This window comes from Paralichthys olivaceus, chromosome 11 (genome assembly GCF_024713975.1).
Source record: "Paralichthys olivaceus isolate ysfri-2021 chromosome 11, ASM2471397v2, whole genome shotgun sequence".
NCBI classification, from domain to species: Eukaryota; Metazoa; Chordata; class Actinopteri; order Pleuronectiformes; family Paralichthyidae; genus Paralichthys; species Paralichthys olivaceus.
In genome coordinates, this window is record NC_091103.1 from 25,643,612 (window position 1) to 25,663,169 (window position 19,558).

General features: G+C 38.4%; 1 protein-coding gene across 11 annotated transcripts in view; it reads left to right on the forward strand.

The window, feature by feature from the left end:
• nf1a (neurofibromin 1a) overlaps positions 1-19,315 on the forward strand; it is a 186,462-nt gene extending 167,147 nt beyond the window's left edge. For 10 of the 11 annotated variants that reach the window (XM_069534939.1, XM_020088252.2, XM_020088255.2 and 7 more), the window contains 4 exons: positions 8,077-8,219; positions 8,354-8,400; positions 14,258-14,474; positions 15,423-19,315. In XM_069534939.1, the coding sequence (XP_069391040.1) occupies positions 8,077-8,219; positions 8,354-8,400; positions 14,258-14,474; positions 15,423-15,565 (550 nt within the window). In that variant the 3' untranslated portion in view covers positions 15,566-19,315. Of the gene's footprint in view, positions 1-8,076; positions 8,220-8,353; positions 8,401-9,041; positions 9,134-14,257; positions 14,475-15,422 lie in introns of those variants that run through there. The other variant, XM_069534943.1, reaches the window with a different exon arrangement.
• Positions 19,316-19,558: the final 243 nt, after the last annotated feature.

Consider the following 19,558-nt stretch of genomic DNA (forward strand, 5'->3'; position numbering starts at 1 on the left):
GCTGTCAGAATTATAAAATCAGTTTTTAAAAGTAGAGGTTGTCATGGATACACCCAGTTCAGAGTAACTGAGGTACTGGGACCCAAAGTCTGTCTGGCACCTGAGTGGATCAAAGCAATCTATCTCTTAGTTCATAAAGTTGACATCAAATACCTTGATGAGCTGAAAGACCAATCACAAAACATCCACAACCTGGGGCAGTTCTATCAGTTGCTCCAAAGAAACTGCATAGGTATAAGCTGTTTCAGAGAGCCAGCTTTTGAGCTGGGATGCTACTGTTAATTCTGTCTGTAAAGTTTACAGAGCCATCAGTGAGCTACAGACTGCCAATTCTGACAGTATTTTAATTCTATTTCACAAACCTTTGCCAACCAAGTTACATCAACATGTTGATTTTTAATAGAGGGGACAACTAGAATTAACTTGGGGGATAAATATATTTTTTCAACTTTTTTACTTACGCTCAATGTGGCTTGTTGTACACCAACATAAGACCACATGTCCATAGGCTACTCAAAACACTGGATGTTGCCCTCAAATCCAGGGATGGGAAAGCCCTCACTTTTGCTATGGATCGAATCTCAAGATTGTGCTATTACACATACAAGACAACTGTTTATCAATTTCCGTTGAGGCTTCAGTTCATTCATACCACAGAATCTGTTAACAGATCAGACCACAGACCCTCTGTGTGGGCATTTATCATCAATCAATCAAATTTTATATGTATAGCCCATATTCAAAAATCACATTTTGTCTCATAGGGCTTAACAATGTACGACATCCTCTATCATAAAGCCTCAACAATAGTAAGGAAAAACTACCAAAAAAAACATAGAAACCTCAGAGACAGCCATGAGGGATTCCTCCCCCAGGACAGATAGAGAGTGCAATAAAGCTGCATTTAGAACCTATTCAGACCCTGCTCCATATGCAAATAATCATAGACCAACGATGTTGTTTTAACCAAGTTAGAGTTTACAGATGTGTCAGATGACAATGTTGCTGTGTGTGTTGGTATGTGTGTGTCTGCGCAAGTGAGAGAAAGAGATGGAGTGCAAGCAATGTCAGGAGCAACTGAATGAGTCGATACTATGGATAGATCTGCAATGATGAAAGATCATTTTATCGATGTACAATTTTAGATTTGTCAGAATCAAAGTGAAATCAAAAGTCCTTTGTGTATGGCAAATTATTGCTCCAGGTTTATCAATTACTTATCCTCCATCTCCGAGCCACTGCGCAAGCTCACCAGAAAATACCCACCCTGGGTTTTGGGCCCAGAACTGCCTTAAAAACATTCAAAGACAGTTTAATCAGAGAGTTACTTCTACCCAGGCAGAGAGACGGAACTGATTGTGGATACTAGCCCTGTTGGACTGGATGCAATCCTCTGCCAGCGTGATTTAAAACGTGTAAAGCACATATTAGCATATGCTAGTCGGTCTCTTGGGGATGTAGAGAGGAGATACTCCCAGACTGACTGAAAAGGAAGCACTGGCCATTTCCACCTGTACTTCTATGGTCATCCTCTAAAACTTTAGACCAATCACAAAGCCCTGGAAATCATATGAAACAACTACCTGCAAGGATTGAAAGATTGGGGACTCAGGCTTCAGTCCTATGATTACAAGCTGAAATACAGAAAAGGAGCTGAAAACCCAGCTGATAACATGTCTCATCACCCTCTACCATCTCAGACAGATGACAACACACAAGCAACACAAGTGGCAGAAGAGTATGTGAACTTCATCGTGAGTAATGCAACCTAAGGCTATGTCACTCACTGAGATCAAAGCAAAGACACTTAAAGACCCGATCATTCAAGAGGTCAATGCACATGTCACTCACAACAATGTGGTATAAAACTGACAAGTCACCACATGCTGCCATATAAAGCAGTTCAGACAAGTTAGCAGTGAACTAACAAAATCACATGCATCAGACATTATAAGGCACAAGGTTAGTAATTCCCACCACCCTTCAAGATAGAGTGCTACAGCTAGACCATGAAGGACATCAGAGCATTGTCAACACCAAAGCACTACTCAGAAAGGTTTGGTTTCCAGACATTGATCGCAAAACAGAAGCAGCAGTGCGCAGTTGTCTCGCATGTAAGGCAAACACCCCAGCTGCACATACTGGGATCCCCAGAGTTGTGAAAACAGTTAATGGTCCCCCATTTAACAGTGATCAGTTCTACCAGTTTGCAGATTATTTGGGATTTCATCACCGCCGGATCACACCACTTTGGCCACAAGCTAATGCTACAAATGAAAGATTCATGTGCACACTGGGCAAAGCTTTTCTGGTGGCAGTAACACAAGGACTTCCCTGGAAACAACACCTGAACATCTTCCATCGTGAGTACCAATCAACACCCTATAGTATAACTGAAAGCTCACCTGCTGAACTGTTGTTCCAACGCAAGGCCTACACAAAAATCCATTCATTCGCTCACACTGCAAGTGAAAGTTCAGACACTGAAGTGAGAGCAAGGGACAAGAGGGCTAAAGCCAAGATGAAATCACATGCAGACTCTTATTGTCATGCTACACCACACACTTTCACTCCAGATGACATTGTGCTTCATCGTCAGCCAAAGCGAAACAACCTCACCACACCATAACATAACAGTGAGCCCTACACTGTGGCCGAAGTGAAAGGCTCCATGATTACAGTGGTCAGAGATGGACAAGTCGTTGTCATGAAGAGAGAAAGATCCAGAGCTATAGGACATCCCACCAGATCCTGTCAGTGATGATAGCACTGATGTCTATACAGTCACAACAACATCTAGGTACCCCTTGAGGCATTACAGGCATCCTCCCACCTACCTACAGGACTATACATAGTATATGGACTGTCAGTCATATGGATTATCTCTCATGTGTTAAGAGATATGAGCAATAACTGTCTTTCAAGTGAACAGTTTGTAATGCACTTTCAGTATGCATATCATTCTATGGGTTATGTGTTCAAGCCTAGAATGTGAAGCACTTAGAAGCAGTGTAACAGCAGAGTTGCCATGGTTCTTCATGACTGTTGTTCAGTACAGTTAGACAGCTGTTGAAATGATTGTGATAGTAAGCCCAGTGTGAAAGGTCAAAATATAATGCTAATGTTTTTCAAAAAAGAAAAAGGGCAATGTGATTTTTAATGGGAATACACTCTGTTCTTAGTCAAACTATGTCATGTGGTGGCAGTAGATATTATAGCCATGCACTGAATGTCTACAGCCTGTAAGCTGCGGATCAATAAACCTTGTTACTGATCAGCACATCGTGATTCGTCTGGTGTCTAAGCACACAACGGAAACATTACACCACCCACCCCCAACAAGGACTGTTCACACCTCTGCCCTCTGGCAGAAGGTACAGAAGTGTCAAATGCTACTATCCAGCAGCCACTAGACTGTTACGGGCTGGCTGTGGCTGAGGGATAGAGCGGTCGTCTGCTAACCAGAAGGTCGGAAGTCCAATCCCCAGTCTTCCCATCTGCATGCCAAAGTGTCCTTGGGCAAGATGCTGAACCCCGAATTGCCCCCATAGAACAAAAAAAAAAAAAAAGTGCTGCTGTAGATGCACTGTATGAATGTGTGTGTGAATGGCAAACTGGTAGTGTAAATCGCTTTGAGTGGTAATCAAGACTAGAAAAGTGCTATATAAATACAACCATTTAAATACTAACTTGCCCTTACACCACCCTAGACTACCTCAACTCACAGATCCTTAGCTCTGCCTTCCACCTCCCTTGATATTTTTTTATACTCTTCACAGTGCAAAGGCAAAGAAAGAAAGTCATTGTACAAGACTGTATATCTTTGACCACCCCTGGTCAAGTCACAGTGGGAGGAGGTGTGGAGGCAGTGAAGCAGATAAGGCTCTAGAAGTCGGCTCAAGAGTATTGGTGGATAATTAATCATGCCTACCCAAAGACCTAGCACTTAGGGGCAAGGATCTCCATAATTAGAATGTCTTCAAATTTAGTACAAACCTTAACTTGGCCTCAATATTTAACAAATTTGATTTGGGTGGTGAAAAGTCAAGGCCTCTGTGACCTCACAAAACCCCCTTTTGCCTCATAAACTTGTTATTTTAAGAATACCTCAAGAGAATCCTTTCAAATTTGGCACAAATATAATCCTTAGACTCAGCTATTACATAATTATATTTCGGTAGTCAATGGTCAAGGTCTGTTTTGCCATGTTTTGGCCTCTTGAAAATTATATCTCAACTCTTTGAATATTGACCAGTTATGACTTGGACTCAAAGATTAACTAATTAGCTTTCAGTGGTGAAAGGACAAGGGCATGGTAACCCTCACTGAGTTTGGGTAAAGTATACCTGAGGAAGTCATGCATTTAATGTTTCTGCCATGACTTGTACCTGTGTCGGCTGTGAATGTTTGTGTCTGTCTAAAAAAATTTACTCAATGACCAGATATATGCTGGCATGCCTGCTCTGGCCTGGGGCCGTCAATTTACCTTCCATTATGCTACAAACTATTTATTCTAACCAATGCTGTAAATACCACTTTTCCGACGTTCTTCTATGTGGCATCCATTGCACTTCTGTCTGTCCTGGGAGAGGAATCTCTCACATGTGGCTCTCTCTGATGTCTGAAGTTATTTTTCCAGTAAAAGGTTTTTTCAATCTGCCTTTTTGAAGTTATCTGTACAAATTCTGGACCTTTTTTTGCCATTTCCACAGCTTGTATGTAGCAAAAGTCTCCTAGGGTGTTATTCTAATCAATTTCATATTTTGTCAGTCTTAGCTTTAGACTTTGGGTGTTAATTTGCAAAAGTTTTTAGTTTCATGTTTTTTTAAGATTAAGATGCCTCTTTATTGTCCCACACACAGCATGCAAACATGGGGAAATTTGACCTCTGTATTTAACCCATCCGTGTAAACACAGCACACATGGAACACAATGGGCAGCCATGAAGGCGCCCGGGGGAGCAATTGGGGGGTTTGGTGCCTTGCTCAAGGGCACCTCGGCAGTGCCCAGGAGGTGAACTGGCACCTCTCCAACTTCCGTCCATGCTGGACTTGAACCAGCCACCCTCCTGTTCCCAAGCCAAGTCTCTATGGACTGAGCTACTGCCTCCCCACTTTTTTCATTTACCTGAACTTAACTAAAGTACTTCATAATGAGCCATTACATTGTCAAATCAGTTCCAAACTTCATATATCTGTTAAGAGTCTTGACCTGGACAAATATACTGTATATGACAATCTCAGTCTCAAACTGCTTTTAAACTTTGATATCTTCCTCTTATTGATAACATCCACTTCAAATTTCCTACCCTGAAAACATGCAGACAAATTTTAAAGTAGCTCCACCTACTTTTAGATATCCTGCTTAGATTTTGTTTGAAAACTTGTAGGATCCTGATGATGCAATATTAAGTTTTTCATCAATCACACTGTTTGATAGAGGCAGGTTTGATGCTGCTGCTACAAACCCAACTCAGAAAAAGTTGGGATGGTATGGAAAATACAAATAGACAGTAGGGCTGTCAACGAATATTCTAAATTTGAATATATATTCGAATATTTAAAAAAAACAAATATTCGATTGTGAAAATTAATATTCTACTTTGGAAAAAAAACACATCAGCGGCTGTTTTGCAAGTGGGCGCACTGCATGACAGGTCAGGCCAGCGGAGTTGCACTTGCACAGCGTCAATCACTGCTGAAAGTGAGACGCGACCACGGTTTCCAGGCGGATGGATACAAATTTGGGCTGGTTTCGGATCGGTTCGGCAGGGTTTTGTAGCCGAAACACGGGCACTTCAGATCCTTCTCCCTGCGACCCTCTGTTCAGCATGCAGCAGTCTCACTCACTCACTCACTTATTCACATACACACACACTACAGCTCTGGCTGACGTGCCCCCTAAACTCGCAACATACACTCCCACTACCTTCAGCTCACCTCACCTACAGAGACCTGTTATTACCTTTACAGTCCATGGTTATTTCCGACCGTTATTAACAGATTGTTTGTTTAAATCAGTATGCGCATTGCGCATGGAGAAAGAGAGAGAGGGGCGAGCGACGGAGCGGTCTTTTTTTACGGTCTAAGTTAGTTCATTTACTTATTTTATAATGTGTGGGTATGTTTTATGTTAAAACTGAGGAAAATACCTATACAAGTAGTTATGTCTCGTTGTATTAGTTTGTCCTCCTGTTATTGACATAATGCGCATTGTGCATGCACAGATATTCGAATGGTTCGAATATATGTGTTTTTTTAGAGCGAATATTCGAACGTCATTTTGGAGCAATTTTGACAGCCCTAATAGACAGCAATGATTTCTAAAATTATTTTGACTCGTATTTTATTGCAGACAGTATGAACATATGATATTTTATGTTTTGTCTGGTCAACTTTTTAAGTTTTATTTAGTAGACTGATTAAAACGTGAAGTGATTTGAAATAGGTGATGTCAACAGGTGATTGTTATCATGATTTGGTACCAAAGCAGCCTCCGGTAAAGGCCTCGTTCTTTAGGAACAAAGATTGGCTGAAGATCACCAGTTTGCCAAAAATGTGTGATTAAATTATTGAAATGTTTAAAAACAGTGTTCCTCAAAGAAAGATAGGAAGGGATTTGGATATTTCATCCCCTATGGTGCATAACATTATCAAAAGAAAAGGGGCAAGCCTAAGCTGACTAACCGTGCTCTCCGATCCCTCAGATGACACTGCATCAAGTACCGTCATTCTTCTATAAGCAATATAATCACATTGGCTCAGGATTACTTTAGCAAACCTTTGTCAAGCACTACAATACGTAGTTACACCCACAAATGCCAGTTAAAACTTTACTTTGCCAAAAGGAAGCCTTATGTTAAATGTGTCCAGAAGCACCGTCGACTTCTCTGGGATTAAAGGCTTCTGGGATGGACCTTAAAACAGTGGAATGGTGTATTGTGGTCAGAAGAGTCAGTATTTCAGGTCATTTTTGAAGAAATGAGCGCCATGTGCTCCGGAACAAAAATGAAAAGGACCATCTAGACTGTTATCAGCAACAAGTCCAAAAGCCAGTGTCTGTCATGGTATGGGGTTTTGTCAGTGCCTTTGGCAAAGGTAACTTACACTTCTGTGATGGCACCATTAATGTCAGAGATATTTCAGAGACATCCAAGCATATTTCAAAAAGACAATGCAAAACCAAATTCTACACATATTACAAAGACAGCTGTGGAAGAAGAGGCTGTGGCTGCTGGACTGGCCTGCGTTCAGTCCCGACTTGGCCACAATAGAGAATGTGACAACGCAAAATGCGACAATGGAGACCCTGTACTGTTGCAAAACTTAAGACTTGTTTGCAGAAAGAATGAGACAAAATGACACCTGAAACACTTCATCACTTGGTGTTTCAGGTCCTTAAACGTCTTTTAAGTGTTGTGAAAAGGAATGCTAACATTACAAAGTGGTAAATGCTTTACTGTCCCAACTTTTTTTTAAATATGTTGCAAGAATTAAAATTGAAATGAGTTATAAATTCATGATGTCAAACATAAAATAATGTGTTTTAGTGTTGTTTTTACTGTAATACAGGTCAAAGATCATTTATAAATTACTGTTCTTGGTTTTAATTTCAAATGTAACATACTATCCCAACTTTTTCTGATTTGGGGTTGTAAACTAAAAGAAACTTTTGTAATTTCTTAATTTTCGATTTTCCTCCAGCAGGTTCAACAGATGTGCTTTAGATTAAAATAATATCTCTGACATGTCTAAAGGTGCAAGGGCCCTTCATTGCTTGTATTGCAGTTTTGTTTTCCATGGGTATATGCTTCTTTGATCTTTTCACACGCCTACTGATCATGTTAACTGTATTTACCCCAATGTGATTTCAAGTCCCTTTGGCTTCTATGATGTATAATTAATCAATAATTTAATGACCTGTCCAAAATCTAAGAAATACTTGTGCTGTTACAAAAGGGAAAAATCCCATTTCATCAGTGCCACAAAAGAAATGGGCAACCAGAGTCCGTGCACATACAGAACTGTTTCCAGATCACAGACTTATGAAAGGTTCTTTTATATGTCTCATCCTCAGCCACAATCTGCTGGATTCAAAAATCAACACTGTGCTGTCCATGTGCCAAGACACCAATCTCCTAAACCCTGTCCATGGCATTGTCCAGAGTGTGGTTTACCATGAGGAATCGCCACCACAGTACCAGCCATCCTATTTACAAAGTAATACATGCTGACATTTTTTATTTCTTAACACTGCCTAAAATAGGGACCCACATTCAGCTTTGACAGTTAATTGATTATGCTGATAACAGTTATATGCAACTGTATTCTTTCCCCTCCCTCTCATTTGACAGGCTTTGGCTTCAATGGACTTTGGAGGTTTGCCGGACCCTTCTCTAAGGTATGAATGATTCTGTCCTCTTTTTGGTTTTTAATTTTTTTCTCAGGCACACCTGCCAACCAGACAGGATAAATTAAATATCACAACACCAATTAGCAGGCAGGTGCCATGAAATTCACATACACACAGCAGTATCAGAGAGGATGCATATCGTTTGAAGTTCAGTTTTCAGTTCTTACCAAGTCCACCAGCCAGTGGCGGATTTAGCATTTTGGGGGCCCACAGCAAACACAGGCATGGGGCCCTCCGCATACGTTGTTCTCCATCTGTTTTCAATCCTTATTTGTCTAGGAAAGTCCTACTTTAATAGTTTAACAAATGCACTCACAGTAAAATCTTATTTTCATAAACAATATGATCTTAGTACAATAAGAATGAACCATATTGTCAATTCACATGGAAGATCTGTCATCTATAACCTTGGTTTTCAGTGGATTAAGTTAATGATAGGCCTTTGTCTTATATCTTGTTTTAATTAAGTGAGAAGATAACACACAAGGAAATAGGTCATTTTTGGAGTTATAGAAATAATAACAAAATATACCTTTGAAAATGATTACCATTTCTCTTTGTCCCTGTCTTTTTCTATCTCTCCCTTGAATGTTTTTATTTTCATGTCTCATCATGACATCATCATAAAGGCCATCATGTGAAATACCAGGAGTGAGCTGAAAAGTGCACACAAACAGAGGCTCCAGGGCCCCACCCCCTCTCACTTGTTCAGAGCGACACACAGTGAGATCAGAGCTTGTTCATGAAGCAGCTGGTCACACATTTGCTTCATGATCAGAGCAGAAGCTGCAATTGGTTTTTATCAAGCTGTAGCTTCTGTTTCCTCTTCCACTCTGTGCTGCTCTCACTATAACCAATAAACACTCATCACTAGTTATCAGGACCTGGTCAGTACATGAATTAACTCAGTGTCTGTTAGATTCCAGAGTCTATGAGGCTCCATATAAACATCATGAAAAATAAGTCATCCACATAATATGTGCGCTCAGTACAACATGAAAGGCGACACACACAGGACTCAGTGATTAAGTGACCAAAGCGACACTGATTCATGATCCGACACCATCGATTCATAACTAAACACATGATCATCATCTAAATAATCCCAATAAAAAACAGAACAAATGAATGTGAATTTGTTCATTTTCATCTGTATGAACTTAACTTGTTCTTTTTAAGTGTGAACGGGCGCAACACTTCTCTTCAGTCTCTGTTTATACCCTGAATCACTTCCGTGACTTCACTTGACTCGCTCATGGAATAGTCCATCGTAGAGGGGGGTTGCAGAGACACTAGTTACTTTTGAATTATAGGCATTCTGATGCTTCTTCTGTTAACCCAATAGAGTTAGTAGGTTGATGACCCTTGTACCTAAAGAGTATTGCATTCATTATTATAGACAGGTACCTTTACAGAGTAAAGTACCTGATATGCTAAGTATGTGTGCAACATTTCCGTGGAAGAAGTTGAAGGGTTCTTGGAACCTTTGATTTTATGTGCTTTGTATAGTGTTACAGTGACAACTCTTCTTTCACAAACTAACTTTGATAAGTACTGACAACAGTATGCAGAGAGCACACAAACAAATAGCTGCCATACATTTTAGTTGTTTCAGTGGGTTAAGTGGTCTGTCTGTAGTCACAAATCAGGTATTGTAAATCTATCTATACAAACTACCCCCCTGCACCTCCCTAGCTGGCTACTTTTTTCCGACTGTCTTGTTAATCCTTTATTCCTCTATTTAACAGAAATAATGAATAAGGCAATTTATAGTGCACATACATAAATATACTCACCCACAGCATTAGCATAGCTATATTGCAATACAATACAGCTGTCGTCTTTCAAGAGAACAATGTTCCATTCTGAAACATTTGGCTTCTCTTGCTATTTGGGATAAAGCTGCAGCATCTTAATGTACTCACATCTCCACCCACTCCAAAAGGTATCCACATGGCTTTTGATCTTGCATTAGCCTCTTTGAAAATTTCTGTTTCTTTAAAGTTAGCAGGAGGAGGGGGATGAGCAGCGCCAGTCAGAAGCCTCTGTTAGTGAGGACGAGAGGCAACTCTGTATCTTAGGACACTTCAGATGATAGGTTTTTTGTTAATGACTGCAGTCACCTCAGCTACCAGTGATATCTGTAATCTGTCATCTGTAAGATGATAAATGTGTCAACTATGAAACTTGTCTTTGACAGACTTAGAGAAAGAGTGAGTTATGTGGATGAGGTATTCTACTGCTACATTATGAAGATGGTGAACTTGGGGTGGTAAAGGCATTGATAGTGCATCACGTCTCCCTCTGGAAAGGGTGTCAGATCCATCTTTTTAATGGCTAAGTAATTTCCTGAAGAAAAAGCTACTTTACTTTGTCCATGCCAAGGAACTCTGTGCCAGGCACACAGTTCCAGCCTGGAGATGGTTATGCCAGGCTCAGGGGCCAACTTTACTTTTCCGAAGACAAAACGTACTTCAGTTTGTTCTTCATGACCTACATGAATGTGTGTCCTGCATCTTACCACATCTGTGTATGTGAATTGGTCTTCTTCCAGGAGTGACAGAGGAGTAATATATGTTATGTGTAACAGAACAAACCAACAAAATACAAATATTTGCAACATTTACAAGAATGGACAATGTCTAGCATTAAAAGAGAGGTTTATCAATGTTTATAGTTTTCATACAAAAGAAAATGATCAGCTGCCCCCAATGTTCAAGATGTGGCAGCAGCTGTGATCATTTGTTCCATTAATGTGACAAAAAGGAAGAGGGGGAAAGAAAAGCTTCATGTGTCATGTTTCCCCTGACAATCCTGGCTTCTATCCAATCCAGCAACTAAACTGGGAGATGATTTCACAATAGAGGAGCTTGATCGCTGAAGGCTCTTGCTTCCACTCTTCATTTGGAGACTTTAGACAAGACAATTAAGCCTGTTGTTGTCAGTACATGTGCTGCAGCATTTTTGACAAGTTTTAAAGTCTTCAACAAATTACTGTTGGAGCTTGATAATAAGGAATTACAACAATCAGGTCTGAAGGTAACAGAGGCATGGACAAAATGTTCAGCATCTTTTTGCAATGTTTTGTAGGTGAGTCCTTGAAATTGGTTTTAAATGTGAATCAAAGTGCAAGTCCCGAACTCCCAGGTTCAGTGGAGGCAAGGGCGATGCCATTTTGCCCATGGTTACACAAAAACTCACCATCTGCCGTCTGGAATGTACCTGAATATAACTTATTTAGATGTGATAGAGCTGAGGGAAGAGATGGTGGAGTCATGGTTTACATTAAGAATCATAATAAGTGCAGCCAGATTCAATGATGTAATGTTAAGCTTGAGTGTATTGCACTCCAAAATGTCATTTTTTCTGGGGTTTGTTTTTTTTAATAAAAGATTTAGGACAAATAAGAATCCCTCTGAGTACCCTGGAATGACTAAATGTGAACTTGATAATTTAAACTTGAAACCAAACAAACTGGAAGGAATTTATGGGAATTTAAGTGGGATGAAGGTAGAGGAAGAGAGCAGTATATCTATGAACACAATTCTGAGCATATACAAAAAGTTATAAAGAAGCTCCCAGGTAAGGAATATCAAAATAACTCTCTACCTTGGTTGAACACAGATGTAAATCTTTTTTAGATCATGCTCTAAAGTCTGAAATTAATATTGATAGACAAAAGTTTATTAAACCATGCAATATGGATATATGCCAAAGAGTTAGATTTAATTTAAGTAATTTTAGATTTGTTACACAATCACTTAGCTTCGAAACTGCAATGATATATATGAATGCCGTGATTATATTGCATTTTATGTATTGTTTGACAAGCTGGGCACAGGCCAAACTTGAACTGTTTTATATCAGAAACGACAACAGTTTTCACAACTGGCACATTTTAAATACACGTAAACTTTTAAGTTGGGAAAACATGATTAAATATAGTAACCTTTGTCTAGTTAATAACACATTACACAACACTATTCTGCCTCCACTGAAGACATTTGTTGTGCAATGAGAAGGCACTCAAAGATATCACAAGAGGGGACTGTATCATGTGCAGTGTGCACATTAGACTACTGACTGCCTACTGACTTTTGCTGCCTGCCTGCAGTTTGTCTTTGTTGTTTTATAAAAATGTGTCTACTTATACAGAATATTTTCTGGACATAAGATGATCTGCACCCTTGCACACTGTGCAAACGAATAAGATGTTTTTCCCAGTTTTGAGTATGTGGTGGTGGACACAATGTCATGCACATTTATGAACCACTTCCTGTGACCATAATGTGGTCCTGAAGAGCATATTAAATTTGAACATTTCCTGAAAAACCAAATAATGATTTTAACACAAGGGTTCCTTCCTGTTGCAAATAGGCCATGGTCATTACCTCTGGCTACAATGCCTTAAAATTAATTGTGTGTCCTTTGGCTATTGTGACTTTTAAGTTCCTTCTAGTGTTGGACTGTACTGAGCTGTTTGCTGCGATTTTTTCTGTCGCTCTCTGTTTCTTGCTCTCTGACATCTCTCTCTCTCACAACATTTGTGGCTTGTTAAATAATCCAGTAAGTTTTTACCTTCCTCTGCACCCAGACAGGATTGCACTCCCCTCCACTTAAAAATGTGTTGTTGTTTTTTTATGCTCATAAAATTCAATGTTTAAGCTTAACTTCCCTATTATCTAACTACCACTAATTTGACCTCTGAAATCAAATATTTACATATTTATAGATTTGAAAAATTTGAATGAGAGAAGGATAAGTAGATGTAATGTCAAGGACTGTAACACAATCAAACTATTTTGCGGAAAAAAGTATATTATTTTCATGTTATTTGTGTTTTGAAATGAAGCCTGGCTCTGTATATACCCCAATAAGGCAATTCTAGCTGTACTGTAATAATGCCATTTCATAATGTTGTCACCATGAATCTAAAATGTAGATTGTGGCTGTACATTTATTGATTGCAAAAGTTAATGCATTATTAAGCTATTTCATGGCATTTACTGACTTATTATTATTTACTGACCTGACACATTAACAATACATCTACCATGTTATAAATAATTTTCAATCTGTTGAAGCTTTAGGGGGCCTATGGTCCTACAGGATGAAGAGATACCTAAAAAAAATTTTTTTGTGAGTTCTTAATGATGTCACTTGACAAATTGACTGCATGTATATAGTACTCAAAGTGGACACACATTTATACAGGGTTTTCCATACGTAGTGTATTGTCTTTTACTCACACACCATTCTCAACCTGTTGGCACAGCCGCTAGGGGCAATTTGGGGTTCAGTACCTTGCCCAAGGACACTTTGACATGCTTTCTACAGGAGCTGGGAATTAAACCACAATCTTCCAATTAATGTATGACCAGATCTACCTCCTGATGTGATATCATACAATGGCCTATGATTTTATTATCAATATAAACTTATGTTGTTTTACCCAAATAGTTACATGTAACTAATTATGATTTTTCAACTCCAGTAAATCCACGGCCTAATATTAATCTCTTCAAAAGCGATAGGTACCTTAAAACTTACAATCTGACACAATCTGTAAGACTCCATTCTAACTTGGTGTTATCATTAAGATAAGAGGACACTTTCAAGACACATTGAGAATGCACTTGAGAGCATTTGGAGCAAAAGACCAACATTTTGCCTTTGTTTGTAAATATACTGCTAAAAAGGAAAGGATTCAATCACAAATTCTTTGTTTGGTACAGACCTTGATATTAGACTGACTGAAAACATATTAGATCAGAAGTAGTGTTAACAGTGTTGTTTGAAACTAACATCACTCAAACAATTTTCATATTCTTTGCTAACCTTGCAGCAAACCCAGATACCAGACTATGCCGAGCTGATTGTTAAGTTTTTGGAGGCACTGATTGATAGCTACCTGCCAGCAGCTGACGAGGAGCGAGGAGAGGAGCAGCTGAGGACACCCACCTCCCCCTACCCGCCCACCAGTCAGAGCCAGCTCAGCATCACTGCCAACCTCAACCTGTCCAACTCCATGACTTCACTGGCCACTTCGCAGCACTCACCAGGTCTCACTAGGTCTCACATGTAGACAGACCCTCACTCCCTGAATGGAAAATGTTGCTGGAGCAATTACAATTTTTCTTCCTAGGCTTCCTGTTTTTTAATAACTCTCTTGACCTCAAAATATATTCAAGTCATTAAAGATATTTATCAGATGCTTACTCAATGGGTGACATCCACACTTTTATACTATTATATCCAGTTTCCCTGAACTTCAGAAGAGAGGGATTCCAAATGTCTTCATGGTCATGTTGCCTCAAGAAATGCAGGGAGAAAGCACGTTACTTGATATATTGTTTAAGACATATTGGAACCAGGAGAAAAATGAATGAAGTGATGTTTTTTTAAGCGTGATTGGCTTATTGATATCAAACTGTATGACAGAAAATTAAAAATATTTACAATCTGTGAAGTAATGAGATAACATCAGCACAGTCAGAGTGAAACATTTGAGTTTGAATGTGAAGGAAGGAAATATAAAAACACATGGCTGCAGTGCTGAAAATACAGTGTCAGCACTTCACTGGATAAAGTGATTTTTGTCTCCAGTGTAAATAAAACCAAAATTAAGATATTGTGTTTAATCATTTGCCATGTAGAGTTTTAATTTCTTCTGCGTCTCTGCTATAAGCTGCTTTCACTGTTATGTTTCTGACAGAAACAGCATCAATAGGCTACAATTTTCAGATCATACTCTTTGTACCATTAAGAACAACAATGTTGAGTAATTCACTTTGAAGTATACAGTAAAAGTATGAACTTGACGTTTGTGACCAACTGAGAAGGAGCTGGCAGTTCACTTTGAGCTACCAGTTAAGAACCACTGATTTAAAGGAAAAGTCTAATCTAAAATAATTTATATGCTGTCCTGAACTGGTCACAAACAGTGGATAATTGCCTCATATCAAGTTTTTCAAACATGTATTCTTTGTGTGTTCCCTATGGTCCTCCAGGCGTAGACAAGGAAAATGTCCAGCTGTCCCCCAGCTCTGCTTTGTCCACTGGGGGTCGTACTCGCCATGGTTCAGCCAGTCAGGTCCAGAAGCAGCGCAGTGCCGGGAGCTTCAAGAGACCAAGTATCAAGAAGATTGTCTGATCAGCCAGAGAATGCCATCCCATCTATTCCCTTAACCTCCTGCATCTCTTCTTTCTCGCTGCCCCTCCTTCAGTCTGCAAGGCCTCATACTGCACTTGACTTTAAAATTTGCTCTCACTTCAAGCTTGTTGCTTTGAACAAGTGATATTCTGTTCTGCTTTGAGTAGAAATATTCCCAACTTAAATTATGTTTTGCTTGAAATCTTGTGTGAGCCAGCCTATGGTGGAGGAGAAAGGTTATGTTGAATTGTCCCTCACTTCTGCAGTCAGTATCTTATTTCTTTATTACCTTTGTATCTGCAAATAAGTCTTTTGGAATAACTGGACATTAAGGTTGAGTTTGGGACATGTATTTCTTAAGTGTTGACTGTACCACATCCCTTTGCCTTTCTCATGACCAAACAGTTCTTGTCAGTGAGATGATCCAAAATGACGAGACATTCACATCGGTTCTGCTTTGACATGTCAGCCCCCCTCTCCCACTTCTGTACATATTTTACATAGAAAGATTATGTATAACCAGTCCCTAGTGCTAATTTCAATGTTGACTTTTTCTCCATGGTGTGCCTTTGTCAGGGTTTTTCATTGTGTACAATTTGTAAAGTAAAAGAGAAAAAGACCTTGCTGACGATAAAGAACAGGTACTAATTATGGAGGTGAGCCTTCCATATCACCACATGTTCACACAAGCTGTGTCTTGACCAGCCTCCAATGATCGTCAAATATACAATCATCCATATACCCTATTGCCTAAAAGTATTTATCCCGTATTGCTAGATATTGCTACACAAATCTTTCAAAAGCTTAAATATGAAGGTTGCAAAAGACTAGGGGAAACACAATGGTGTAAATACTGTCAAGCTTTTTGTTTGTTTTTTGTGCAGTTGCTTTTATTAACCTTTTTACATTTTACTTAGTTGTTTAATGTAGGTTACATTTATTATGAACTGAATTTTCAGCAGCAAAGCATTTTGATTTGTTAACATAGTGAAAAAAAAGTGTAACAGGCAATAATCCTCAACTCATTTGTCAATCACCAATTTTATTTGTACAGTGAACAGGGGCAACACATCATTTTCAGTTTTGATACCACCTCCAAGTTGCCTGTTAATGTGATAATTAGCTTTCTTTTCAATTACCTCTGGTGACCATTTCAATAGAAAAGGGCCAATGCACATTTAGACATTTAATCCCTGTGGTCTCTTTAAAGGAAAAATCCAACTAAATGAAGCTTTCACAGTTTTCACTAAAGCCCTGACAGAGTAAAAACACATTTTTCTTCAGAAATATATCATTGTTTAACAATGTAAGCCAGTTTGATTCCTTGCGTGGTAAGAAAAAAAAGCCACATTTCTCAAAAGCATTAATCAGTTAGCCTTAAATAATAATCTGATTAAAGCAGTACCAGGACAAGGAATCTAACCAAACATTTAATTTCATACCTGGACTTCTTAATGTTCTTGCAGCTACACACATTTCACTCTGAAAAGAACTCTTGTGATTTTATATATTCTCTAATTCCAGCACAAGACAGAGTTGAGAAATGTGAAACACGAACACTCGACATCAATAGGGAGTTCAGCGCCCTCCCTTCAAGAGATTCCACAGCTCTGAAAAAATAATAATGCATTAATTGATTAATCATTGAGTGTGAGATGGTGAATTTCCTTTAAGATTTGTAATAACAATCCACCAGGTTATTAGTGTTGCAGATGGGATTTTCAAATCAGCCCTATGTACCCCCAGAGCACGCCCTGTATTACAGTGGGGGAAACAGTTGTCTACTTTCAAAGACATGTTCTGGGCACATATAGGACTCAGCTACACATAATCGGATTGTTTTCTAAAGCATGCTGTAGTATTTCAAATTCTTTATACTGAAAAGGTCTCTAAACTTTTAGGCAGTCATTGGCTAAGTCGTCACATTTTATTAAACATCTTACAGAGTTCTAGAACTGCATGTACACACAGACAAGACCATCTGCAGCAGAACCCAACACATTGCCATGACCAAAACAGATGAAATGTCATGAGAGGAAAAATTATGTTTTAGGTAATTTAGTGTCATCCCAGAATTTGTCCATCAGAGAGCATTTTATTTTTACACTTTAAAATGTTCAGCTGATTTGCAACGTTTAACATAAAATGATGGGATCAAAACTGCTAGTGCTGGCAGTTAAGTTTACATTGGTATGACTTACAAATATATCTGGAAACACATGGCTGCCTAGAGAGTAGAGACCTAGTGACAGATTCAAAACTCTGTAGCAGCTGTGAACACGTTTCCATAGATTGAGCTTTGTTCAGTTGACCAGGTGCACACTGAGATATGCTTATCAGTGCTGCACTTGCATCTTTAATCCAAACCTCAGATTTGGTTTATTTGTTAAAATGCCTCTATCCTGTCTTATCATGTATGCACGGTCAGGTATTGCACAACTCAGATTTTATTTTTTCTCAGTAACAACTCCATACATCTGCTGCTTATTCATTGTTCATGTGACTGTATGGATGCATATATGAATCAGTTTACAACTTAAGTTTTTCTTGAATAATAGTTGAACGAGGAGATGTTTAAGTTGTTTTTTTTTTAGTCCATGGAGACTCAACACATTCACAAGATGAATGCCATGGCAAGGGGTATTTTCATTAGACAGCCTCAGAAATAATATGTTTTAGTTAAGCCCCAAAGAACAGCATAAAGGGAAAAATGTTTTTAATACTAAAGAGAATAAATGTGCTTGTCCACTTAAAGCTGTGGAAGTGGATTTTAGCCTTAAGAATCCTGACTTTTTGTGTTGGCCTTTACCGCTGATTTTTCTATGAGATTTGCTCTGTGAATCAGGACTCGACCTCAAAATATTTTTTTTCCACTGGTAAAAAAATCAGAAAAGTACTGGATAATTGCAACTCTAATTCATATACTTAACTACTTTGTGTAATGTGACTTCTTAATACATCTGATAGCAAAAGTCACACTCAAAAGGACTATTAATAAATTAGTTATCCTTCTCATGAACATAAGCTTACACCTTGAGTCACTAATGTAGTTTAATTACCTTTAAGTTGTCAAAGTCATATTTTCCAACATGGATCACTACAGAGGTCCTGTCAAGGATTTTTCAGATCTAAAGTCAAGGCTGCTGAAGGAGTAAAGCTATAAATGTACTCAAATTTAAGTGTCAGATTCCACAGAAACAGAAAAAAACTTCAGAGGCACTGTTAATAAAGCTATTCTCCCTGATATCCTTTAAAGAAGTGTCCACAAAGCCTAAATAACACAATTAGTGAATGTAACAAAACGCTACCAGGAATAAACTGAAGGCAAGCTTTATTTAAGCACCGTGTTATCAGTATCCATTGTTTCAAGGTTCTATTTTGATTAGTATGCGAATGGAAATACTAAGGATTATATATCCTTAACCTCTTAAAAAAGTGGTTGACTTGCACTAATTTAAAAACAGTCATAGCTTTGTAAAGATGAAAACAAAACCTCAAAGGGTGGCATGTTTTATTTGATGTTATGCAAAATCTAATGTCTGTAGAGTATTAGTCTGAGCTTTGTTTTTAATGCAGTATGTGTGACAATTGTAAATACTTTGTGTACAATTTGAGATGGTATATTTACTACACTGTACATACATGTGATATTGTATCATTTAGTTTTTTGTAAAGCAGTTAGTTTCTGTATAATAATATACAAATTGAATTATTCCCGTGTTAGTAATAAAACATGTTTTCTCTCCACAAGAGTTGAATCTATCTGTATGACACAAGAAAGCTTTTATTTTTCAACACTGCAAGATAAACCAAAAAATAGGATTTTACTTTGTTATGATTAAATATGCTCGAAGGTGTTTTTTCTTCATTATTTTAAACTTCAGATTTCACCAGTGTAAACACTATTCCACATTCTGTCAATTCAGACCTTTAGTAAATAAAACTATATCATCAGCAAATTTACATACTTAATTATGACTTAAGTAATTCTAC